At 47.0% G+C, this 26,420-nt stretch overlaps 2 protein-coding genes, 1 non-coding gene and 1 pseudogene across 4 annotated transcripts; 2 read left to right on the forward strand and 2 right to left on the reverse strand.

Annotated features, from left to right (window-relative positions):
- Nucleotides 1-514: 514 nt before the first annotated feature.
- On the reverse strand, nt 515-6,557 carry LOC120700224 (annotated as a pseudogene).
- A 1,069-nt stretch (nt 6,558-7,626) lies between these two features.
- Nucleotides 7,627-7,698, forward strand: TRNAQ-CUG. Its single transcript has one exon. It is a non-coding gene; the product is annotated as a tRNA-Gln (tRNA).
- A 2,299-nt stretch (nt 7,699-9,997) lies between these two features.
- Nucleotides 9,998-11,063, forward strand: LOC120700226 (glycine-rich RNA-binding, abscisic acid-inducible protein-like). Of its 2 annotated transcripts, XM_039984445.1 has the most exons (3): nt 9,998-10,218; nt 10,417-10,614; nt 10,645-11,063. In XM_039984445.1, the coding sequence occupies exons 1-3, from the start codon at nt 10,105-10,107 to the stop codon at nt 10,780-10,782; spliced, it is 450 nt and encodes a 149-aa protein (XP_039840379.1). In that variant the 5' UTR covers nt 9,998-10,104; the 3' UTR covers nt 10,783-11,063. The 2 variants fall into 2 exon arrangements, with proteins under 2 accessions (XP_039840379.1, XP_039840378.1); XM_039984444.1 differs by having other exon boundaries at nt 10,417-11,063.
- A 176-nt stretch (nt 11,064-11,239) lies between these two features.
- LOC120700225 (ADP-ribosylation factor-like protein 2) lies at nt 11,240-15,808 on the reverse strand. Its single transcript, XM_039984443.1, has 6 exons — nt 15,574-15,808; nt 14,869-15,095; nt 14,567-14,677; nt 12,067-12,229; nt 11,828-11,908; nt 11,240-11,641 (listed from the first exon to the last, which is right to left on the reverse strand). The coding sequence occupies exons 2-6, from the start codon at nt 14,931-14,933 to the stop codon at nt 11,504-11,506; spliced, it is 558 nt and encodes a 185-aa protein (XP_039840377.1). The 5' UTR covers nt 14,934-15,095; nt 15,574-15,808; the 3' UTR covers nt 11,240-11,503.
- Nucleotides 15,809-26,420: the final 10,612 nt, after the last annotated feature.

The following is a 26,420-nucleotide window of genomic DNA, read 5'->3' on the forward strand; positions in this document are numbered from 1 at the left end:
TATGAGCATCTTCGAAGACTGAGCTGGCAAATCCTCTGAATGCACAATGCCGTTAAATCCCAGAATCTTCGCTCCCATGTGGAGTCGAACCCAGGACATCAGGTGCTGCTGAGACTCTTATAACCACTAGGCTACAGGCCCTTTCGCGACACTTTAGAATAATTAGCAACATGGTTTGTGCACCATTTGCATTGCAAATAGAAAAGTCTAAACAAGAAGAAAACACTACTGGAAAGATCAACGTCGAATCTAGCTCTTTTACGCCCATGCGATGTGTTAGTATACCATCTGCAAGAGGACATGAGCGCTCCATCTGCTTGAAATCAGGTCTTCACACGAAAATCAATGAAGCTGTGAAGAACGGTATAAAGCCGTATGACCATTCTTTTTCCTTTCCATGCGCGCCGGTTCTTTCGGTCCTGTCGAAGCACGTGGCCCCGTAGGTCTCCTTATTCACCGTACATAATTTATATAAAGTAAAATTTATACACAAAAATCTTCACCTTCTGCGGTATTGGCAATGCCCAAAACTTCTTCCAGACCGGTCTGTTCATTGTTCAAACACAGAAAATGTTTATCACCATTTTGTTTCATTTCGACATTGGAGTTTCTTCAGAAGATTAAGAATTTGAATTCAACGTCAGGTCCCTCAATCACAATGAATGTGACGATTCTCATCAAAAAGCTTGTGCGACCCCATATTCGAAATCAGATGGGGGGCACACGCTGCTAAATGAATGACATGACACTACCGGTTACACATGCTAAATGAATGATGCCTTCCCTGAAAATGCCATGCCACTTCGACATCTATTTTGCCTTCAGGTCCTCTAAAACAACAGAGGCAGCGTTACGTCCTGGCGCACCCATCACCCCACCACCTGGGTGGGCGCCGCTCCCGCAGAGGTACAGTCCCTTCACAGGAGTTCTGTAATCGGACCTGTATGGTTCAAAGTGCAAAGAGGCTAATCATTGATCCTAAATCCATTACTTCTGAGATTCAACCTTCAAAGATTGGCAAGGGAGAAGAAGGATTAAGAGAAAACTGATATGCACGTCAGAGTTGCAGACATACCACCCCTTGGCCGGTCTCATGAGGAAAAGAGAATCCAAGCCCATTGCACCATGGAAAATGTTGCCTCCTGTCAAATGTGAATCATGTCTGCTTAGCTGAGTTTTCAACCAGTAAAACAAAACATCAAAAGGATGAAGCATGCACTGCATGCAAAAGAAAAAGGTTTGTGTGTGGAAAGAGTTTACCTGTTAGACCAAACTCTCTTTCAAGATCAGGTGGAGTCAGCATATCATAGCCTACCACAGATGAGCTAAAGCCCAGAGCATATTCATCAATCAAAGAAAAGCACCGCTCAGCAAAGGATTTCTGAAAATCGGTTTCCATCAAAACTGTTAATAAATTCAGAAAATACCTCTCCATAGATGGTGTTTATTGACAATGGCTAACAGTATTGTTGGGCAATATACACAACAACCTGTGTGAACCATGGGGGTGTGCAGGGCAATTAACACAGTGGATAGTGAGATCAAAACGTGACTAGGGTCAACATACTCTGACATTAGAATCCTGCCAGCTGCCTTCTGAAAGTTTGTAGGGTGTGTACTGAACAAAAAGATTAATAACGTGCTGACCTATCAAAATGACAACACAAAAGATGGAAATTGTGTCAGAGTAGGAACAAAATTGCTTTGGACACATAAAGAGTGGCTTTATGATCCGATGCTAGTTTAACGATGAATACCCCCATGTACTTTCTTGCTCTATTGGGATTCTGGGATAATGAGATATGCCTTAGCAGTAGATTATGCCACTGCAATGATAAGGCAACAAGAAACTTGCATACCTGGTGGGGAGATGGTCTTATCCAAGACAGAAGGAATTGTCATTTCTATGACAGGTCTTTTGGATGAGACGCCACCTGCAGCTTCTCTATATGCAAGATCGATTTCCTCCATGCTGGAGAACAAATAGAAGTTCCATATTAGTATGCAGAAAATACTGAATAACTGTTAGAGTGACACTTTTTTTAATAAATAGTTCTTCACACAATCACATGACAGTCCATATCATCTTGTTTACCCTGTGATAAAGGAATGAGAAACTATCTATAACCTGGGAGGTGTCATATAACATGATTGTGGCTAGCATGATTACGATCTTCCATTATCCTAGGCACTAAGCACAAGTAAGAACATAGTTATGTCAAGAGTAAAATGCACAGCCAGTCCTCTAACTTGTCCAGGTCTGTCATTTGGTCCCTACTCCCCACACTCTCAAATTGCAGAATCAGTTCATGCAGATAACAAATCTGGTAAATAAAGTTAAAATAACCGGTGAAGGGCACTATATCAGAATAGCACAATTTATTATCAAAAAGAGCAATGACACCCTTGAATTAAGAGACCATTTCCCTTGCCCTGCTCGTGTAGATACGCATAGGCTGTGCAATACATGAACATAGATGAGATAAGAAATTTAGTAGTATTTGGCAGTGGCGGATCTAGGATTTCAACTTAGGGTATGCCAAACCAACAATCCAACAGTCCAAATACAACATGGTAAACAGCTATATATAAAATTTGCCAAGAAATTTGACATACAAATTACAAATTACCTAAAAGCATTATCGTATATTTAAAAATATCTCATAATATTTTTAAATCGCTTCAATAAGTTTGAAACAAAAATAAATTACAATATCAATAATATGTACATATTTGTTCATCCATCACAATTTGCAAATCATAACTGCATGATGATAACTGATATCTCGATCATCACTGAAGATCACTAGCTAGCAAGCACTAGGAATCGCAGGACGATGGAAGAAGTCAAGACAGTACTACGTATCTACGATCGAGTCTGGTGCACTGTGCACAAAGTTGCCTCCCAGTCCGGCAGGAGCGCCGTCGTCGGTGTGTGGTGGTGAGCGATGGTGTTTGGCCCCAGGTCGGAGGTGGAGACACGCAAAAGGAGAAACGTTGTGCGCATGGACCATCGGGAGAAGAAGTCAGTTTTTTTCCTTTTCTACTATATGGGCTGGGCTGGCTGAATCTACAGGGTATGCCATGGCCCAACCGGCATACCCTGTAGATCCGCCCCTGGTATTTGGCACAGAATTTGTTTGTTCGGTTACTGCAAAGAAGAGGATAAAAAACAACTGAACACAACAATGTATCACATGGTGGACGTTGTCAAAGTAGGAAGGTGGAGTAACATCAGTTAAATACCTTTCAGACCCAATGTGTATGGTGCCCATGTGCTCTGGACCACCTTCAGGGTTCATGTCTTTGCAACAGTGGAACTGTGGCAGCCTGTCAACAGCCACATTAATCTTTGTTGTTGCCTGCCACAAAGAATTCATATCATATTATTAGCGATCAATATTACAGTATCCAGTTGTTGGGGTCACTATTGATCAGTGCAGTGTCGAAATTATTCATCTTAGAAGTAATCCATAAAATATATAAAAAATCTATTTTACTATCAAAAGTCATGGTCAAGATGCATCTTGGAGACAGTAGAAGTCAATAACATATAGAAAGTAATGAATGGAGCAGAAGAAAAGTGGAAGAAACAAATTATAATGTCAATATTATAATCAACAACATGCTGACTTTCTCCAAGATTTTAAGTTTTCTAAAGTTTCCCCATTTAAGGATGTCACAGACCGGCATGTTGGTGTAAATGGGTTATGATGAGCGTTCGAGAAAAATGGTTATGATGATGGTGCTTTTCAACTCACTGGCTATTGTTTAGGTACAATTCTTCTGTTAAAAACGAACAGATCAAATTACGCTTGCCCATAAGTTCTTACAGAGCTGTAATCTGCTGTCTTAATAGCTGAGAGAAAGTCCTCTGGAAGAACATTGACAGGCACTAGGTCCTGCAAAAGAGACCAGATATCAGTATTGAAAAATTTGCTTAATTATGCACAAACTAGAGCTGTAGATCTTCGCCATGTTATAAACCTTAGAGTTTCTTACCACAAATGTTTTGTATGGAGTGGCATTTGATAGAACAACTGGCGAGTGCACCTCTGTTCCATCAGCCAAAGCTACCTACAAATCCCAATCTTTCAAGAGGTAGAAAGCAATGAATTGAAATATGCTTACAGTACAGGTTGATCGGAGGACTCACCCCTTCAACCTTTCCTGTAGTTTCATTAACCATCACTTGGGAAACCTAGACATGAACAATGGATCAAGTCAAGCATGGTACCAAACATGGAAGGTAAAGCACAATTACGAAAATTAACAAATGATTTGCGACTCTTGTTGGGTTTCAACTTTAGCCTACTCCAACTTACTTGGGAAAGAAAAGCTTTGGGTTGTAGTTGTTAGTTAGCCATGATGTATTACAAATGGCCTAATCCAGTTAAGAGTTCTTAATAATTGACCATTTCGTTTTCTGTTTCAATTTATGAAATTTGATCGGCCAAAGAGCAGCTTTACATATCAAAAAGCTAGTATCATGCCAAAAAAGTTGGAAAAGTACCTCGGCATTTGTTACAATCTGTACTCCTGCTTCAAGAGCTGCTTTGCTTATAGCTGATGACACTGAACCCATACCACCTTGGACATACCTGAATCAGGTGTATTATTTTCTTTAATCAAATAACAAGTTTTCTAAATATTTGAAACAGAGGGGAACTAACGAAACAACTAATAGTGCACACAACATACTAATGAGCAGATTTGACTAAATAGTATGATGCCATGTTCTATAACAGTAATCCTTGAAAACTTGTTTGCCCAGCCAGTGGATATACACAGCAGTTGGCCTTCGGTTCAGTTTAATCCATGCTAGGATCATAGTGGTCCGTGCATCAGTACATGGATTCAAGTGTAGAATAGTGAAGGCTATGTTTTTCCATAGTTTGATAGAATAACGAAGATAAGCATCTCAAAGAGTCAAAGTTAGAAGCATACGCCCAAACACCACGTTGACCACCAGTCTCCCCCATTACATGGTGCAGGAGAACATATCCAGAACCTGGAGTGTTGACACCAGCCTGCAGAGGGGAGACGCAACAATGAAATGCCAACAGTCTAGGAAAGGAAAAGAATTTGCTTAGTCCATTCAAAGCACCCTTACCATGGTACCTATCACTGCGTCAGTTGCAAGTGTCGCCTTCAAAACCTCGCTCTGTAGTAGATAGCACTCAATAAGAAGACTTTTTGTTCGCAGGTATAAGAATATTAAGTGCAGGCTGTCAATTGCAATAAAGCAATCACACAGTTGCTTCACATGATGAACAGAAGTGTTCAAGAACAGATGGAAATAAGCTTTCGACCTCAAACCAGCAGTTCAAGATTTTTTATGCCGGCGAGAGGAGGAGGTCAAAGAATTCCCTGCGAACCACAATTTTATTTTTTTTAGAAAGGGTGCTACTAAATTTACATACAGTGCATTGTGTATAAATGGTGCGGATCATGAGCATTGGCGAGAGGTCAGTACTTAGCACTCACACCATGTTCTTCTGCCCCTGCTGCATCACATGCCGAAGAAGATTGCCCCAGAATGCTGACTTGTCGACCCTATCCTTCATCCTATCAACCATAGAGGCGTGGAAGTCTTGCCTCAGCTCGGGTGGAGCCGAGTCAATGACAAAGTCCATGAGCTTGCAGAACTTCTCCAGCTGCTCCTCATACCTACACATTCACATATAGATCCTGCCAGTATCATTCTAAAGAGCTAAATGTACATACAAACAGCAGGAATTCAAACATTTAATCTAAGGTCATTCCAAGGTAAACTGCACCTTGGGTATGCATCCGCATCCTTCTTGGAGAACTTGCTGATCTCTGAGTAGTTCAGCTCCGCATCCGGACCAAGAAGCAGGTATCTGCCGTCAAGGCATGGCGTGAAGGATGACGGGCTCCGCGGCAGCAGCTTCAGCCCGTGCCTCTCCAGCTCCAGATCGCTTAAATATGCAGGCAAGCACCGGCAACAGCAGCAGTAGTATCATCAGCACCACATACAACGCAAAGCATCGGAAGTTCAGAGTTGAGCAAACAGAACTAGCCTCATTGATTGACAGATTGCGGAATGCACTACGCGCAAGTATACAAATGCGTGAATTTGACGGCAGCGGAGGTTTTGCCTAATCGCAAAAAAGACGTGTCTTGGTGGTGGTGGTGGGGGGCGAGTTACCGGAGGATGGCGGGGCGGAGGAGGCTGAGGAGGTAGCTGCAGCGGGAGAAGCGGAAGCCCGGGACGAGGTCGGACTCCGATACCGCGGCGCCCCCCAGGACGCCCCGGCGCTCGAGCACGGCGACGGAGCGGCCTGCGCGGGCGAGGTAGGCGGCGGCGACGAGGCCGTTGTGGCCGCCGCCGATCACCACGGCGTCCCAGCGCTTGCCCCTGGGCAGCTGCGACGACGCGGAGGCCGATGACGCCGCGCCCGTGGAGAGGCATCGGCGGCGGGCGAGCAGGAGGCGCCTCGCCGCCGGCGACATCGGGGTTTTGTTTGGGTTCAGCCGCCGCCGGGGCGCAGTGGTCACTCTGGTCAGGCTCCTGTGCGGTTGGTGCCCGCTGCAGATTACGCGAACGGTGCGTAGAAGACGGATTCCGATGAGTACGTGTTTCTAGCGCAGGCCACGAACGGTGGAAGCAAAAGATTAAGGTCATCCCGACCCATGGTATCAATAGGTGGCGTGGTGTCTAAAAAAAAGGTAAAAAACTATGCATAGATACTATCTTTTCAATGCATAGTTTATATGGTAAATAAAGAAAATAAATTTTATCCAATTCTTTTTCTTCACTCTCTTTGCCTCACTCCATCACTCTTATCTTTTTTTTGTTCTTGTATAGACATGGTGTCTTGCCTGAGAAACTATGTCTATGTTTTTTCTTATTAACTCTCTTGTCATGTCATCAAATTATTTATGGGACAACTTTATTAATGCTATGAACACCATTTTTCTAGGAGGGTTGGGGATGGTCTCAAAGAAGCACGAGTTGGATCCCAAATGTCAAATGTGATTTGGAGCTGCTACTTTTGTACGTGGCTCCTATCATCCTATCGATGCCGGAACAAGAGAGAGAGGTTCGGGCATCGAGGCAACCACTGCGGACCAGTGAATCTAAAATAAAGAGCACCAGGGTATGTGAGGACGCCAAGGCTAACTAAATAAGTAAATTAATTAATATATTTCTTACTCAGCATCGATGCTGTGCATTTCAGGTTTCACGGCGTCGGTAGAAGTGGTAATTTCAGCATTGGGGTCCGTGTGTGGGTAGTCTAAGATTCTCAATCAAGTCCATGGACATAGGAGTACGTACATACAGTAGTAACTAATGAGAAGTATTTGTTCGTGTTTCAAGGGATTGTAATATTATTATATCTTCTATAGTCATACATAGTAGATTTTTTTATCTTCTCTCGAAAACAAGTAACATGGGCATGTGAAGTATCCAAGCATCGGCCGTGGCAATCCCACCCACCGTCTCTTCAAGTCATTGTGTAAAACTATTTGATTCTTGATGTTCGGAATCCGTATAAGGTCCAAGGCAAGCGACGTCATTATTCGTTAGCTGACGGTGAAGGTAGGCCCCTGGGTGAAGTAACAATAAGTAAGTTTAATTTTTTTCTTTGCTCTCCAAGCGGTCCCATGGTCTAGCGGTTAGGACATTGGACTCTGAATCCAGTAACCCGAGTTCAAATCTCGGTGGGACCTTCATTTTGCTTTCTTTTTTTTTTCGTCTTTTCGTCACCTGTCATGGATGGGGAAAAAAAACTTTTCTTGTTGCAAAACGGAAAAACTTTGTCACGAGTTCCACCTTTTGGAAAACAAATCGCGTCTACTGCAATCTAGTGTATCAGATGCGAGAAGCGAGCGACTGTAAATGGATGGATAATCTTTCTCTTCACTTTCTGAAAAGGGAGACCGGAAGAGATCAAGAGAATGATGGCGACACGCCTTAACGCTAATCACCATCGCGGGCGCTTCTCAAAGATAATCCATGGCAATTATTGTTCAGAAAAAAAGAAAGATAATCCATGGCACCTGGCCCGTTGGTCGCGTGCGGCGGTGGGTTCCAAGTCGTCCTTTGCCGACCGCTCTGCCGCCCTTTGCGTTGCGTTGCCGGTCGGGGCCTTGCGGGGGTAGGGACGTCATTTGGCTCGTCGAGATATTTTCGCCGTCCTGCCTGCAGCGCCAAAAGCGGGTCAGTATGGGCCCCACCACCACACGAGGGGCCGGCCGGCCGGCCTGGCCCACAACGTCAGGGTCCTACACACACGGACTTGTGCTCCGGGGACAATCATTCCCTCCCCCATTAGAGTATGCCGACACCGCCACCATCATCAAATCCTTTGGCAAATCTAGACTAGTCAATATGAGTGGGCACATCATCCGAAATCCGAGTCCGAACCCGAAAAACCCGAATCCTATTTCAGATTTCAATCCACAGTACCCGAAATTATTATGAGTAATTCGAGTATACCCGAAAAACCCAAACAACAGTCCAACCCAATTATATCATTCATTCCAGCCCGGCCAAAATTACACCAAATACTAGCATGTGCTTGTAGTTTCAGCCCACCAAACCCACAATCTCATAGCTCCGCACGGCTCACCAAGACTAAAATGATATTTGCGTCAATCTCATGCCGAGTCCTCTTCTCTTCTCATCGTCAAAATATCTTCCCTGCGAGTCATCTATCCTCTCTCATCTCTCATGTGTCCTCTCTCCTCTCTCGATCTCTCTCTGGATCTCCGCACAACGAGCCACCGAGTGGCCTACGAGGCTGTGACGGCGCGGCCTGCTGCGTCAGGCACCTGCGCCCCCGCCAGCCAACCCCCGGCCACCCGCTGCTGCGCCTACCGATTCCTCGCGCGCAACCCCACGCCCGATCTGAGCATGGTTGATTCAAATCCATGGCGTCGTCAAGGCTCTCGACCACAGGACTGCAGGAGCAGGTCGAAGACGTGTGCTTGGGGAGCTCTGGAGGCTTTCCATCGGAGGGGAGGGGGCATCGCTGGATCTCGACGAAGCAATACCCCGCCGGTCGCCGCCGACACCACGAGGAGATCCGTGTTGTTGATGCGTTTCTCGGGTATTTCGGGTATACCCGAACCCGAAATATCGAGTACTCGAATTGTCGGGTTTCTATTTTCTCTCAGGTAATTTTCGGGTTCTGATTTTTCCCGAAATTTAAAGAACCCGAATTACCCCACCCGAATTTTTCGATTACCCGATTGCCTAGCCATACTAGTCAAGTCAATTACGCACCATTCATTCCGATCACTACAAAGTGGGCATATCCTTCTTTCCCACAAGAGGCTACAGATGGGAACTTTGTTTGAGGATTAGCATGTGTTAAAAAAACAATTACTTGAATGCTAGTAAGTACTAGTCATGCACTCGGACCAGCTCGCTCTAGACTTTTGCACAAGATAGTGACAAGTTAAGGCCAGTGTCAGTGAGAATTTTATGAAGAGTTTTATGACATTAAATATTATTAATTTTGCTGACATGATAAGAAGAGAGAAGTATGAAGTTTCATGGGATGTGATGAAAGTTTTATCACCATGAAACTCATCTGACATGGTTATCTAATTTCCAATCTAAATATCTGTGTCCATAAAATTTTCACTGAAACTTGCCTAATTTAGACACGGTGGAGTTTGATCAGTAGCTCATCTAAGCAAATACCTTCCAAGTTATCAAGGTCATCTCACTAAAGATTTATTAACACTGCTCTAGATAAATTATTATTTTGCTACTAGCATAAACAAGCTTGAAGGGAAGTGCTAGACGTGTGCCATTTCCGTGTGCGCGTAGCTTTAGCGGCCGAGAAAAGAATACCTCCCACTTGGGACACGGATATTCCAAATCCCAAAGGCACCAAACCTCATCGCTGACACGTGGGCCCACCAAGCCCTTATCCATGGTCTGACCTGATCGCCGTCCGATCCGATCACGACGGCGGCGGCGGCTTCGTCTCCGCTATAAAGCGAGACCCGGCGAGCCCCCGTCTTCTTCGTGCTCTCTCAGAGGTGGGTTGGCTTCTCCTCCCCCTCCGGTTCGCGGTTCGGTTCGGTCCGGGTTCGTGAGGTTCTTGGGGGTGAGAGGAAGAGATGGCGGCGTCGGATGTTGAGTACCGCTGCTTCGTCGGCGGCCTTGCCTGGGCCACCGACGACAACTCGCTCCACAACGCCTTCAGCCCCTTCGGCGAGGTCCTCGAGTCCAAGGTCCGTCCCGTAATCTCATCTCCTCGATCCGCCGCCCTCGCTTCTTCTGTTCATGATTTCCTTTCGGTGGGAAGAAAAACGAAATTTTTCAAGGAGGAGAAACGGGGGAGCTGGCCAGATCTGCGGCGGCGGATGGTATCGCGAGCTAGATCTGGGGGGCTTTATTTTTCTGACATGAGCTCGTGCCGTCCCTTGCAGATCATCCTCGATCGTGAGACCCAGAGGTCCCGCGGCTTCGGCTTCGTCACCTTCTCGAGCGAGCAGGCGATGCGCGATGCCATCGAGGGGATGAACGGCAAGGACCTGGACGGCCGCAGCATCACCGTCAACGAGGCCCAGTCCCGCGGCGGCCCGCGCTCCGGCGGCGGCGGCGGCGGCGGGTACGGGCGCCGCGAGGGCGGCGGCGGCTACGGCGGCGGTGGCTACGGCGGCGGCGGCTACGGGCGCCGCGAGGGCGGCGGTGGCTACGGCAGCGGCGGCGGCGGCGGCTACGGTGGCCGTGGAGGCTACGGTGGCGGCGGCGGCGGCGGCTACGGCAACTCCGATGGGAACTGGAGGAGCTGAGCGGTGGGGCCCGCGTGGCCAAGTTATCCTGTCCTTGCTACTGTTACCTGAGTTATCCTGTGCCATGATCTACCTGTGTTTGGTGTCTTTCGTGTTCGTTGTTGCCCATCTGTGTTTTTGATCGCAAGCTCGTTCGTCTAGTGGTCATGTTGTCTGTCAGAGCTATCTTGACCTCCATCCCATGAACCGGGGTGTTGGAATTGGATGCTGTTATCTTGTGTAACTTGTTACCGTTTCAGTTAATCGAATGGAAAAAAAAGTTGCTACTTGGTGCTGCCACAGATTGTCTTGTCAGCTGCGAAGTTCTTTGCTTTGGAGTGTCAATGAATGACAAAGATCCTCACCACAAATCTGGGATAAATTGATAGTGAGGAGCACTGGGATAAAGTTGCATAGCTTTAGCACGCAAATCTGGGCAAAAGTTGACGCTAATCACCAGAAATCTGGGGAGAAGTGATTAGTACTAATCATGACAAAGATCCTCACAGATGGTGCTAATCTTCGAATACTTGACTTCCAGTTGCCATCCCAGAGATAGAATCCAACTTGGATTTTACATGATTAATCCTAATAATAGCAAGTACAGTACAAGATTCCCCTGAAGATTTACCGAGTGAAAAGATTTGATTTTTTCAGTCTCTTGCATCGAGTCAAGTCTAGCACAACAATCCTGAACTCGATACTCCATCATCGACATAAGATAGGGACTCTCTTCAGGTATTCAGTCGAGGACGTAGATGCGCGAGGCGACGTCTTGAACGAGCCAGTCGAAACCCCGAAGCAGCCCGTCGCCGGTGTGGGCGCTGCAGCCGACGATCTGCCAGTGCCGGCTCTTCTCCATGGCTGCCAGATCCAGGACCTGAAAAACCACCCCAACCAAATCACTACAGGATCCCAAAGATCGCACGTGTACGGCTGCAGCACGAACACTGCTCGTCGGATTTCTCTGTCCAAATCTGGTGGCTTAACGCTCAACTGGACTTGATGCATACAGGCAGATATATAATACTATGAACTTGAGAAACACCATCAGAAGGACGAGTACCTTGGCGATTTCTGCAGGTTTCAGAGCGCCCTGAATGTCCTGCTTGTTTGCAAACACCAACAAAGAAGCTCCGGCTAGTCTCTGCAATCAAGATCACGACTCAAAAGACTTAACAACCGTAGTTGACGGTGAACAGTAAGTCAATGAACATGACATCATTTACGGATAACTTAGACTTGAGGGCCAAAATAGTGGTCAGCAGGAAGCTAACTGTCAGCATTGCTGACTAGATGATGCACCTCTTCTTTCAGTAGATTGTGGAGCTCCGCACGACAGTCATCAAGCCTCCGGACGTCAGAGCTGTCAACTACCCAAACCAGCCCATCAGTCTGCTCAAAGTAATTCCTCCAGTATGAGCGGATAGTCTTTTGTCCCCCAACATCCCATATGTTCAGCGAGTACCTGGGACAACCACCATCATTTCGTCAATCTGCAGCAATTTTTGACCCATCTCATTTCTGTACCTCAAGGTGTTTTGCATGACCAGGTTACCATAAGTTTCAAGCAGCAGTTGAAATTTTGGCAAATAAATCTAATTTTCAACTATTCATCCTAATAACAGCAGATTGCAGTTAGCCGAATACTAGAAGCACAAACCACAACAGCAAGGCGTTTCCAGAAGGCAAACTCTGACTACATATAGTGCTGTCCTCAACAAGGTGAGGCACGCCTTCAACTTCCGCTGTCAATATTGCATTATATCTGGAATTATTCACAACTGCTAAGATGGGGGCGGCCTGGTTCTGTAGACCACTCATCAACATTTTCCAATTCCTAGCTTAATGAATTTCCTGCCATTTCTTTCCAAGGAAACATTATAAAAAATTGTGCATTTGACTCCCAAACTCCCATAAGACCAGAGAAAAAGACACAACTGCTTCCATGGGAGCGTTATGCATTAGCTTGCTTACGCTGACATTGATGCCAAAATACAGTTTTGAAGAACTATCAAAATGGTTCACTCTTGGAAAATAAGCATTAATATAAGAACCACCAAAATATTTATATGTATGCCACTGCTGGAGGGGTGGTGTAGCTGGATAACCTTCACTGTCAGGCTGTCAGCTAATAATTGCTATTTGGCTAGGATCTTTTTTTTTTGTACATATGGCTGTTAACATTATGACTGCCACATCACTAATTTAAAAACAACAAGTTTGTATTGCAAAAGGGTCATGTAATGTTTATCTTTGAGGAAGGCTAGCAAGTCCTGGCAGATAGGAAAAGGTGAAATGCAGTGGACACTTCCAACAGTTTAGGAAAATGATCTAGTAAGATACTTCTAACAAAATGATCTACTATTGAGTCATCCTAAAAAAATGCTTTTGCAATTTCATCACAATCAACTCAAATCTGGATGCTCTATGGTTGATATTAGCATTGCTCTATGGTTATAATATTAGCATTGCTCTATGGTTGATATTAGCATTTCAGAATACTTTTTAATACAAAACAGCAATTTGTTGTGTGCAGTGGCGGAGCCACGGGGTATGCCACTAGGGCCGCGGCATACCCTGTGGGCTAGTGGATGATGTGTTAAAAAAATCTTCCACTTCCAATTCTCCTTGAGAGGGCATGAGGCACAACCGCGCTGGACTCCGGCCGCTTGCGGCCTGAAGCCTTCCATCCCCTACCTGTCGTATAGCATCCGCCGCTGCCCGTCCAGGGACAAGGGCCAGGTCTCTAGTGAACCAGTCCACTGACAGTCTCCAAGGCAAATTGCTAAATTCATGTGAACGTGTCTAATTTTTCACTAAGTGTTCCGTGCCTGGTCGCCTCTTTCGTGCATATACCCGTTCTCTGTTCTTGCAAAGGCTTTAGGTTAAATAAGTTAGGTGATAGTGTGGTTAGATGATTGTTTAATCATACTCGTTAAATAGGACATTTTCATCCAAGTGATAAAGGTGACATAACCGAGACTTCTTTGAAGATGAACCATCTTTGAACTATTTTATATGTGCAAGCTTCTTTTATGCACATTTTAGATCTACATATTTTATAGCTCTTAATTGTTGAATTTAAGACTTCACATGTTATTTATACTAATATATACCAAAATTTTTAGCAGATTTTTAGCAGAAGTTAAAAGGAAAGTTTTATAGAACGGCGATTAGACCGGCAATGTTGTATGGTGCGGAATGTTGGCCTACAAAAAGGCGGCACCGCGGCACGTCCAACAATTAAGTGTTGCAGAAATGCGCATGTTGCATTGGATTTGTGGGCATACAAGGATGGATCGAGTTCGAAATGATGATATACGGGATAGGCTATGGATAACACCAATTGAAGAAAAACTTATCCAACACCGGCTGAGATGGTTTGGACATGTCCAACGGAGACCGCCAGAGGCACCAGTGCATAGTGGTATCCTAAAGCACGACGGTAATATGAGGAGAGGCAGGGGCCGGCCGAAGTTGACATGAGAAGAAACAATTAGAAGAGACTTGAAAGACTGGAGTATACCTAGAGATTTGTCCTTGGATAGGAGTGCTTGGAAAGCCGCGATTCTCGTGCCAGAATCATGAATAATGGTCTTTGTTGGGTTTCAACTCTAGCCTACCCCAACTTGCTTGGGATTAAAAGGCTTTGTTGATGTTGTTATACTAAATTTATATGAAAAAATTGTCGCGGCATACCCAGTACTAAAACTTTAGATCCGCCACTGGTTGTGTGGTATAGCATTACAATGATCTAAGCAACTAAACAGTTATTACAAAATAAAATGAAAGGAATACATACTTTTGATACTTGATGGTCTTGATGTTGAAGCCAAGGGTGGGGCTGATGACACTAGTGTCCTCCCCATTGATCTTCAGCACAATCGTTGTCTTACCTGAATTGTCCAGGCCCCTAAATTATCGCATCATTGACCCACCAAAAAGCAAAAAGAATCATGATTGTGAACCAAGGACTCGATAATGGGAATCCTTCAATGCAGAAAGCGAACATAGACTGCATCTAAACCCAAGAATAAATAACCGTATAAGTTTGCTGGGGCTGTGGGAGAAATAAAAGGGTTGGAATCAGAGGATAATGATTACACCATGAGAATCCGCATCTCCTTTTCCTTGTGTTTGATCTTTCTGATGATGCTGAGAAGACCCATCCTGGAGGGACGGCCCAGGAGTTGAATCAAGAGGCAAGGAAGATAAAGAGAGTTTGAAAGAGAACTGAATTCTTCAATGCGGTAGAGCCAAGCTTTGTGGTCTCGCTCAGGTCACTATCACCATGTACTCGAGCATCATCGCCGGGGTTCAATTCAACACAGCTGTGCAAGGTCACAAACAGAAACAACATTACAACAGCGAGAGTGAAACTTTAACACTGTAATCGTCAGCTTGCCTCACAGATTTAGCAAAAGAGCGGTATTTATCTGCTGTGAGCAAATCTCGGTCTTGTCAACCAATTTTACAAGACGCGTAAGTTGGCACGGAATTTTCAGACTGGATATTTTCCCTTTTTTTCACATTCGTCTCACACGAAATCTCAACTATTGTAAATCTCAAAGGTAGTAGCTTCATTCTGAAACTACAGGAACTGCAAGAGCACCCTTCACTTCAGAGTGTTGCAATCGACTGAACTCAACTCCTACTCCTAGCAGACACTACTTGGTTCCGAATCACCCCGCAGACCACAGGAGCAACCACCGACCACGGGAGCAAAACATCCTATGAACTAGCGCAAAGAAGTTGAGACAACTTTGAGCAATCGGTGAAAGAATCCTATTTCCTTTTGTTTTCGCTCACCTGTGAAGAAACGAGGAGGATGCCGTCCCGCTCGTGGCCTTGGCCCGGGATGAAAAAACCGCTGGATCGAGCTCGCAGTCGGCAGGCGCAACAGAGAGACCGGGGAAGCCGTCCTGCTCACGGCCGTCGCCGGCGAGGCCACCAAATCTGAAGGATCCCCTCCCCCCAGGTGGAGAATGGAGAAGCGAGAGAGAGAGACAGAGAGGGAGGGCGGTTGGTGTGGTGGGCTGAGAGGGCCGAATCTGTTGGTCTTGATGGGCCGAATACCATGTTTGATGCTTGGATCTGGGTGCGAGAATAATGGGACTTCAGACGCAAAGCCATTCAATCTTTTTCTTTTTTTATATTTTTATTTTATAAGAAAAAAAGGCAGGAGGGCAGCCATGTCAATCAGGGTAGAAGAAGTCCGAGATTACAAATAGTTGATTGCATAAATAAATAATTAAAGTAGTCATTCCATCTTTTTCTCAACCAATCATGAAAATAGCCATGAGAGGAGACCAGGCACGGATAAGCCCCTCACCTGATGTTGCTTGCTTGCCTATCCAAACAACTTCCATAATTCAGCATGTAAGGCCCTGTTTAGTTGGTGAAAAATTGTTGGTTTTGGTACTATAGCATATTTCGTTGTTATTTGACAAATAATATTTAATCATAGACTAATTAGATTTAAAAGATTCATCTCATGCTAATCAGTTAGACTGTGTAATTATTTGTTTTTTTCAACTGCATTTAATGCTCCATGCGTGTGTCCGAACATTCATTATGACGGGTACTCTAGAAAATTTTTTGGGAACTAAACAGGGCCTAATAATCCAAACTTTTGGTTCAGCTTTCACAATCCAGTTTTCAGAATCCCACAAATTGGTGTCTCGATATATGTCTTGCTTTAATTTTACAAGCTTGTGCTTGTTAAAGCTGCGAGGATCGGATCCAAACAGCAGTCCAGCGCGCTTTTACAATCCTACAAGCTAGTTTACAAACCCAGCTTTTACAATTTGGCATAGATCTAAACATGCCCTAATTTCACAGTCATCCGAATATAAGGTCTTCTAGGCCCACGCACAATAATACATATATAATTTGTTACCACGCCCTGTCAACTGTGTGTGTCACCGTACCATGGACAATTAAATCAACAGAGCCTTCAAGGTGAGGCAGTAGGCAGAGGCGATTATATTCTCGATCGATGGTTCCACGGTGAAGTGAAGAATACTAGCTAGTTGCGTGGCATGCATGGGGCATATATATCGCAAAAGTAGCTAGCTGCAGGTACTACTACCCCATAACATGTTCATTTGTACGGAATGAACATAACATGTTCATTTGTACGGAATGAACATGCAATGCATGGCACACCTTATTATAAAATAATTAAACTTAAGCTAGTTTTAGTGGGAGTGTCATCGACACAGTTGTCTAAACTGTAATCTTAAGAACTATGCCAATGGAGTGTCATGGTGATGACTCTCCTCTCACATTTCAAGACACTCATATCTTCTATCTCCTCATATTATTAGTACATCTTAGCGAATGTAATATTCATGACACTCTCATGACACTTCCATTGAGATTTGCCTTATCTTTGTAGGTCAGGCACCAAGTGTACGTGCATTTATATCTATCACCATCAGTTCCGCGGGAATCACGAGACAGGCGGCCATGTACCCCTAGCTAGAGCACAAATTAACAGTAGTGTGAAGGATCAGAGCAGGTATTATAAGGCTGACTAGTCGGGCGAGTTGCTGAACATGTCAGCAAAAAGCCTAGCTGGCGAAGAGAGAAGTGAAGAGAGAGAAGGAGGCGAGCGAATACTGAGACGCCGGTGTAAGCGGGCGCATACGTGCTTTCCGATCTGCTATTGGCTGCGCATTGCTGCTGAAGGGCGCAGCACATTAAAAGCTCGTGGACCCGCCACTACAAGCGGCGCGTTAGTGCTGAGTTGGAGCACAAGTCGCCGGCTAGCAGGCGCATCTATAATTCTTGCTCTCAGAGGACGGGATCGGAGGTCGTAGCCAAATTAATCACATAATTGAATGATTTGCTGTTGTTGCAGGCTTGCAGCTGCTACTAGCTGTATGTTGCTGCCATCTGATCTAGCAACTCCAGTGGAGTGACTAAATTTGAATGACTAAAACTCATTTTAGTCATCTACTTTTCAAGTTTAGTCACCCAAAATGTAGTCTCTACTCCAGCAGCACCGACTAAATAGACTAAAAAAATGGCGGATCTTACTTTTGGTAACCTAAGAGCAACTTGTGGGACCGAAACCGGCGACCAGAGGGGGGTGAATGGGAGCCGATCAAAATTTCTTCTGAATTCGAATCGTCGGCCTATGTCCCAAAATTGCCCAAACCCTCAAGCGTTCTGACCAAAGTTTGGAGTAGCTATTGAAAAGCTAAACCAACACAAAAGGCCTCGAACGAGCGAGCGAAACCACACAGCAAATCGGAAAAACAGCTGATCTGAACAGCCAGGACCGGTCTGACCGGTGCACTGGACCGGTCTGACCGGTCGCAGCAGTTCAAGAGCACGCAGACCGGTCTGACCGGTCTTGCCTACCGGTCTGACCGGTAGCACCCAGAAAACCCCCGAGAAAATGGATTCAAACGGTGAATCTCGAGCAAACGACCACGAAAACCGATGAAACTTGGGGGATTGCTTCGCCCCTACCCCGTGAACATATCCCCAAAAGATCTCGTCCTAAAGATCAACGATTCGTGAGAATTATGGGGGAGATCAAAAGGGATTGGGGTTTTCTCAAAAACTCAAGAACTCGAATTTGAACGAACTAGTGATTCCAGAAGGTGTAGGACAGGGCTAGATGCACGGGAATCACAACAAAGAACTCGTAGCCTCCTCTCAATCAAGTGTGCCAAAAACGAAATAGAAAATCCATTGCACAAGGCACAAAACCAGGGGATTGAATCGAATCAAAAGCCCAGAGGGCACGAGGACGATAGGGCCTCCTTTCCCAATCAAATCCCTTACAAGGTTTCAACAATACATGGACAAAATCAACTCAAACGAGAGGAACAGAGGGAATAAGACGCAGGGGCGGCGGCCTCGAGAAACAGAGAGTCCACGAACAGATTACAAAAGCCGCACTTGACCTAACACAAGTCAAGGGGTATTTATACCCGCGGGACCGGTCAGACCAGTACGCTGGACCGGTCAGACCGGTTGGTTAGACCGGTCAGACCGGTGCCAGGGACCGGTCAGACCGGTTGGCCTGCAGCACTCCCTGTACACGATCTCATCCTACGGCCGAGATTCTTTCTTCGAAACGAAGTCTTCTCCGCGATGCCGCCGTCTTGATGAAGATCCAGTCCGCGGTTTTGGAGGGTCCGCGAAACCCGGGTAGGTGGCCGGTTTTGAGAAAACCGCCAAAAACCTCACGCGCGGGAAGATTCCCGCCTCAGTGCCGTGGCCCTAGACGCCGTTCCCGCCTCGGCCTTCTGACGGCCCTAGACGCCGTCCGACGCCCGTCACCTCCTCGCCCGCGGCGAGGCCCTAGATGCCGTCGACGCCCGTCGCCTCCGTCAGTCCCGAGACCGACGCCCGTGCCTCCACGACTTGGCGTCTTCAACCGCCGTCCGCCTCCTTGGTTTTATGGCGCAAACCAAGAAACCCGCCTTCCGTCGCCGCTTGCGCCCTCAATCCAGGAGTGGACGCCACAGCTGCCGCCCGGTCCGAGCTCCGGTCCCGGCTGCCCTTCACCGCCGTCCACCGCACGGTCCATCGGCCACAGCACCTCCACGGCAGCTCCCCGTCGACACTCGACGCCCGTGTACCTGCAATCCAAAGACCAAGCGCACGATCACACCGCACGGTTGACAATTCACTCATCACAAGAAGGATAGAGTACTCAACATTCCTCAATCTCCCCCTTGATGAGTGCATTGTCAACACACCACAAACGAACCAAGAGAAGTGAAACCAAAGAAGAACAAAGAAGCACGAAAGAGAAGAACTCAAGCAGGTGACAAAAAGCTCAGAAAGGCAAGAACAGTCACTTACTCAAGCAAAGATCGATCCCCTAAGACAAGGGCAACGGCTCGACGCAATCGATCAAAAGTTAAAACATGACTCCTCAAAGACAGAGGTAACGCTCGACGCAGTCATACAAGAAGCAGAGGGAAAATGAGAAAACCAGGAGCCAAAACCAAAGCAGAAACTCCCCAAGCAAAATTTTTCCCTCTCACAAGTGCAACTCTCCCAAAATGATGCACTCACAAAGCCCTGTGCTCAACAAGTTTTTCAAAAATCAAACAAGTCTCCCCCTTGTTCGATCACTTCTCTCAAAATTCTCCCCCTTGTTGGCACATGCACACATCAAGGCTACAAAGACCTAGAGCTCCCCCTGAAGTTAAGACTCCCCCTGAACAGATGCTATGCAATGAATGCAATGCAGGAGGTGTAAGTGAAAGCATTCAGGGATACAAAGATATGAGCAACATCTAGTCTCCAGCATGTGTGCATCCATAAACAAGACCTGCATCTAGCTCAACAGGGTATATCAAATCAGTCTAGAGCTAGGCAAGTTCAGTTTAGGAGAAATAAAAGCATCACCCATGATCTAGCACTAACAAGTAGGGAATGGAAAGCAGTGCTACTCAAACTCATACAGATGAGCCAAACCAGCCAAAACATGTTGCGAACATTCATTTTTCAATCAAATCTGTATCAAGCAATTCTTAATGCCAGGGGTTGAAAGCTTGTCATGCTTTACTTAGCAACGAGGCCAAGCCTATGCCAACAGACAGTCAGAAGCTTAAAGCACTCGTTTCAGTCATGCACAGCCTTACCCGGGTTCTCACAAGTGCAAAGTGAGCCGTCCCGAAAGCTCGATCAGTGCGACAAGCAATCCCACCTGGATCTTTTCAATCCATTTCATGAGCAGTTCAAGCAATTTTTATCAGATTTAGATCATTTCAAGTATGAATTGCTGAACGAAAAGGCACACTAGCATGAATAAGATAGCAAAGAACATCAACACGCCCTAACATGCTAGTAGCCAAGACAGGGTGATCATGTTTTCAGATTTTCAAATCAAAATAGCTTAACTCAGATGATGTCATATACACAGTGGAGCAAGCTATACATGATCAAATTTATCAACTCACACTAGCAGGCACTAGAAGATCATAGCAATGTATACAAGAATGCTAGTGCAAGTGAGACAATGCAAAATGCAAAAATGTACAATGCATATGCGCAATGCAACTACCAAAACTAGAAAACAAAGAGAAGCAAAACAAAGACCTACCAAGCTAACCAAAACAAAAGTCAGCGATCAAAAGGGGTAACAAACCCCAAGCTCCCCTCGCAAGCAAGCAAAGGTGTCCTGCTCTAGCGGTTTGGTGAGGATATCTGCGGTTTGCCTCTCTGAAGGGACATGGATCAGGTCTATGTGTCCTCTTTCATAGTTATCTCGCAGGAAGTGGAATCAGATATCTATGTGTTTGGTTCTGGAGTGTAGGACAGGGTTCTTTGCAATGCTAATGGCTGACATGTTGTCTACAAAGATGGGAACCCTACCAAAACTCAAACCATAAACCTGCAAGGTTTGTTTCATCCAAAGTATCTGGGAGCAGCAGCTAGCAGCGGCAACATACTCGGCTTCTGTGGAAGAAAGCGCTACGCTAGCCTGCTTGCGAGAGGACCAAGACACCAAAAATCCAGAGCAAAACTCAAGCAAACGATTAGGTGTTAGTCAAGCTACATGCAAAAGTATACCAAAAGACACTCTAGAACATATCAAGACAAAAGATATTCCTAGAAAAGTCTAAAGGCACTCAACAACATGAGCCAAGGCAGCAAGACTATATGAAGAAGATACTTGAGCTAGCAACCAGACCTAAGGAGCACAAGCTACACAAGCATGAGAGGAACCGAACAAAGCACACACCCTGAGCTAGCAAGAGTCATGACAATATGAAAACCACAAAAACTAGCATACAGAGTGGCTAGTCCACCAAGCACAAGTACAGACCTAGCAAGCAGAGCAAGTAGAGATAAAGAATCTATAACAAGTCACAAGCAGAAAGTGTACAAAGAACTCACAGAGCAAACTCAAATGTACATAGGATACAACAGCCACCATGGGCTATCCATCAGCCTTGGAGAACCATCAAGTCTTGATCAAACCTGCATAAGACCAAGATCCATGGAGCACATATTCTCCAGGCCTCCAACCTGCATCACCATCGAGACAAAGGAGGAGCAAACGTCTCGACACTGGGGTTAGCAAAGTGAGAAGCAAACCAGTGACGAGCCATTTGCTCTACAGAAGGGTAAGTAAAGTCAGGCAAAGCGTATCCCCTGTCCCGCCTACCACGAGGCTGACGAACACCACCGCGAGGAAAGCGTGGAGCCTCAAAACCTCCTCCAAAGCCTCGGTCTCGTGGTCCATAGCCGTACTGAAAACGACCAGGAGTACGGCCGGCAAAGCGACCACCTGCTGGAGCACGGTAACCACCACCGTCTCCATAACCTCCACCTACACGGCGTGCCTTAGCATCTCGCCTATCACCACGCCGAGAAGGACCATGCACCCGAGCAGAGTACATGTCCGTGTTCAGTCTCTCCTGCTCTCTCCTCACAGCCCGCTTCCTCCTGAAGCAAAACTCCTCCAGGTGACCTTCCCTGTCGCAGAACTCGCAGTGGTACCTCACCTCACGCTTGGGAGGTGGAGGCCTAGCCTGCGGACGGGGAGGAGCAGCCCTCTTCTTCTGGGCAACCTGGGCTGTGGCAGCAGGGAGCGTGTCGAGGGAGTTCCTCAGCTCATTGGGCTTTGGAACCCAAACCTGCTTCTGCGGAGGTGCTTTCAGTGGTTCTTTAAGCACACCATCCGCGGGGTCAACAAGCGAAGGCTGCGTGCTTGTGCTAGCAGTGTTTCTAGCAGCCTTGCCAATCTTACCATACAACCTGTCAAAGTCTGACTTCGTGTATGTATAACCGACCCCAAACCTATCACCACGCTTAAACTGCTTAATCATCATGCCCAACTGCGGCTCACTGCTAGAAACCCAACTCAGAATCGCCCTAAGGTATGTGTTCTCATTCTCCAAGTTGGCTTTCTCTACCGCAAGATTATCCAAATCAGAGATCAAACCAGGGCACACAGAGCAGTCAATAGGTGGGCTAGACTCTATGTCCTTAGTCTTTCCAAAAGACTTGATCAAAGCGTTCTTCTCCTCTAGCTCCGACCTAAGCGTGGGACAAAGCTTACAAGCGCCAAGCAAAACTGGCCTAGACTTCATCTCCTCTAGCTCGCACACAACAGTAGCAAACTTGGACTGCAACGAAGCTAGATCGGACTTAAAGATAGGACACTCCTCGCATTCAAGCACATCGCTAACAATAGGATCATCCTTAACCAGTTCTAGTTCATGCTTGGCCTTAGCGAGCTCATGAGACACGTCAACAAGCGAAATCTTAGCAACATCTAAGTCCGCGACGTTCTCATCATACTTGGCACGGAGAGCAACAAGATCGTTCATGTGAGATATGCAGCCAGCGCACTCATCCTCACTAGACTTCTCCCTAGCACAAGCCAGCTCAGCCCTAAGCTTTCTACGCTCTCTAGCTGCTTCCTTAAGCAGCCTCTTCTGGTTGTCGAGAGCGGCGTACAACTCCCTAACCTCTGTATCAAGCAGGTCGATCGTGGAGTTTACCTCTGAATCGCTCTCGGATCCAGGAGAAGAGCCGGAGTGCGTCGGTGTAGCGTGTCCACCTGAAGACGCACGAGCACCATCAGCTTCGCCCACCATGGTGCAGAAGCTCTTGCGCCGACCGGCCGCCAAGCAAAGGCCGATGAAGCCGGTGGCTTCCTTGTCCCGCTTCTTCTTCTTCTTGTCGTCGTTGTCGGAGGTCGGTGAAGAAGAGCGGTCGGTGTCGGAGCTCTTGTCGAGGTCGCTGAGCTGCGCCAGGAAGGCCTTCTCCCACTTCTTGGCCTTGTACTGGAAGCGTTTCTTGAGTGACTCCTTGTCGAAGCGTCCTCCCCGGTCACGACTGCGGTGCTTGTGGCGCCGACGCTCCTTGTTGGAGCCTCCCTCGTCGCGGTCACGGTGGCGGTAGTAGTCGAAGGAGTTGTTCTGGCCACCGCCGGACTTCTTGGGGCAATCGGCGATGAAGTGGTTCAGATCGCCGCAGTTGTAGCACCCGGGATTCTTCTTCCTCTGCCTGTTGTGGTAGACGCGCTGGAACTTGCAGATGAGGAGGCACAAGTCGTCATCGCCCAGCGTTTCCAGCTGCTCATCTGAAACAGAAGGCAAAGAGGCAAGAGAAAAGCCAAGAGCAGAGTTAGCGTTAGAGCTCGATCCACCTGGGCCAGTCACAAGAGCAACGCTCTTGGAAGGAGGGGCACCATTAAGCTTGGCTCGTGTCTGGTTATCCACCTCCGTGGCCTTGAGCTTGCTAAAAAGCTCATTCACCGTCAGAGTCTCATAGCCAGCAGACTCAATGATGGTGTTCACCTTGAGATCCCACACAGAGCGATCAAGTGCGTAAAGCAACTTGAGGGCCTTCTCGTGCTCTGTGTACTCAAGGGCACCAGCAGATCTGTTCGCATTGACCCTGTTCACAATCGACTGAAAACGACTAAACATCAGGTCAATGCTCTCACCCGGCTCCTGTGTGAAGTTCTCGTACTCACGCCGGTGAGTCTCGAACAGTCTGGCCTTCACCTGAGGTGTACCCTCGTGGTAGTTCTCAAGGCACGTCCAAATCTTGTGGGCTTCCTGAAAACCCTGGACGCGTGAGAACTCCGCACGAGAAACGCCAGCAAACAAGGCATTGACGGCCTTGGCGTTAGCCTCGTGCTGGGTCACCTGAAGAGGCGTGGTCCGAACAGACAGCACCTCGTAAAGCTGGTTCTTGGTAATCTCCCAGACCTCGGCTCCCATGCTCTGCAGGAAGGCTCTCATGCGAACCTTCCAATAGGCATAGTCCTCGCCGGAAAACACCGGGATCTTACCAAGACTCGCCATGGTCGCCAAGTGGTTTTCGAACCGGTTAAGGTATTGAAAACCTCAACCAAGCTCTGATACCAATTGTGGGACCGAAGCCGGCGACCAGAGGGGGGTGAATGGGAGCCGATCAAAATTTCTTCTGAATTCGAATCGTCGGCCTATGTCCCAAAATTGCCCAAACCCTCAAGCGTTCTGACCAAAGTTTGGAGTAGCTATTGAAAAGCTAAACCAACACAAAAGGCCTCGAACGAGCGAGCAAAACCACGCAGCAAACCGGAAGCAAATCGAAAAAATAGCTAATCTGAACAGCCAGGACCGGTCTGACCGGTGCACTGGACCGGTCTGACCGATCGCAGCAGTTCAAGAGCACGCAGACCGGTCTGACCGGTCATGCCTACCGGTCTGACCGGTAGCACCCAGAAAACCCCCGAGAAAATGGATTCAAACAGTGAATCTCGAGCAAACGACCACGAAAATCGATGAAACTTGGGGGATTGCTTCGCCCCTACCCCGTGAACATATCTCAAAAAGATCTCGTCCTAAAGATCAACGATTCGTGAGAATTATGGGGGAGATCAAAAGGGATTGGGGTTTTCTCAAAAACTCAAGAACTCGAATTTGAACGAACTAGTGATTCTAGAAGGCGTAGGACAAGGCTAGATGCACGGAAATCACAACAAACAACTCGTAGCCTCCTCTCAATCAAGTGTGCCAAAAACGAAATAGAAAATCCATTGCACAAGGCACAAAACCAGGGGATTGAATCGAATCAAAAGCCCAGAGGGAACGAGGAGGATAGGGCCTCCTTTCCCAATCAAATCCCTTACAAGGTTTCAACAATCCATGGACAAAATCAACTCAAACGAGAGGAACAGAGGGAGGAAGACGCAGGGGCGGCGGCCTGGAGAAACAGAGAGTCCACGAACAGATTACAAAAGCCGCACTTGACCTAACACAAGTCAAGGGGTATTTTGTAACATCCCGAAAAAAATTCACCAAATTAAATTACTCGCTAAAAATATTTTTCAAAATATTTTCATCGCCGAGCTCGAATATTTTTCCGGCAATTCGCCGCCCGGATACCAAAAATCAAATCTCTGTCCCGACACCAAAATCAAACATCGCTTAAACTTTTCCTGTTCTCCTCATTTCTCGTGCGCGTCGCTTCTCGTTGACGCCACGCTCAGCTCGCGACCGACGCCGCGAATCCCGCCGCGAATTCCGCCGACATCACCTTTTCTTTTTCTCCTTTTTCCTCTTTTTCCCATTCTCTCCTTTTCTTTTTCCCTTTTCTTTTTCCTTCTCCTTTCTTCCTTCTTCTCCCTCCTGCTCTCTGCTCACGCATGCCCCTCCCCTGTGCCATGCGCTGCGCTGCAGCACACCCCTGTGCCATGCCCACGCGCCGCGGGATGCTCGGCGCACCGCTCGGCCTCTGCCCGAGCCATCCCGTCGCTTGTACTGCTGCCGCAATCAACGCTGGAAGGGTGCTTCACCATGGGTCGTGTCGTCCTGCCGAGCGTCGAAGCCGTGGACGCTCTGTGCGGCGGTCGTCGAGCACAGTGCACCGCCGAGATTTTTCTCCCGTGCGAACCGCCTTTGCTCCCTATAAATCGAGCTGAGTCTCGCCGCTGCGCCCCGCACAACTTCCAACCACCGCCATTGCAGCACACAGCCGAGCCGACCCCTTTCTTCTTCCTCTAGCTGAGGTACAGAGCCCCGTCGATCTCTTGATCTCTCCAACCAAGCCACCTTGGTTCAATTCCTCTCGAGGTAAGCATCTCCACACCCTGCTAGACCATCCCCAACCCACAGCCTTCTCTCTCTGTTCCACCAGTGAGCTTTCCGCGAGCTCGCAGGCCGCCATCCATGGCC

The sequence above is a fragment of the Panicum virgatum genome, chromosome 3K (genome assembly GCF_016808335.1).
Source record: "Panicum virgatum strain AP13 chromosome 3K, P.virgatum_v5, whole genome shotgun sequence".
NCBI lineage: Eukaryota > Viridiplantae > Streptophyta > Magnoliopsida > Poales > Poaceae > Panicum > Panicum virgatum.

Coding starts and splice junctions, on each gene's coding strand:
- LOC120700226 (XM_039984444.1), top strand. CDS start 10,105: ATGGCGGCGTCGGATGTTGAGTACCGCTGCTTCGTCGGCGGCCTTGCC. Junction 10,219..10,416: donor GCGAGGTCCTCGAGTCCAAG/GTCCGTCCCGTA, acceptor CGTCCCTTGCAG/ATCATCCTCGATCGTGAGAC.
- LOC120700225 (XM_039984443.1), bottom strand. CDS start 14,933: ATGGGTCTTCTCAGCATCATCAGAAAGATCAAACACAAGGAAAAGGAG. Junction 14,678..14,868: donor GAGATGCGGATTCTCATGGT/GTAATCATTATC, acceptor GCGATAATTTAG/GGGCCTGGACAATTCAGGTA. Junction 11,909..12,066: donor ACAATCTACTGAAAGAAGAG/GTGCATCATCTA, acceptor TCTTGATTGCAG/AGACTAGCCGGAGCTTCTTT.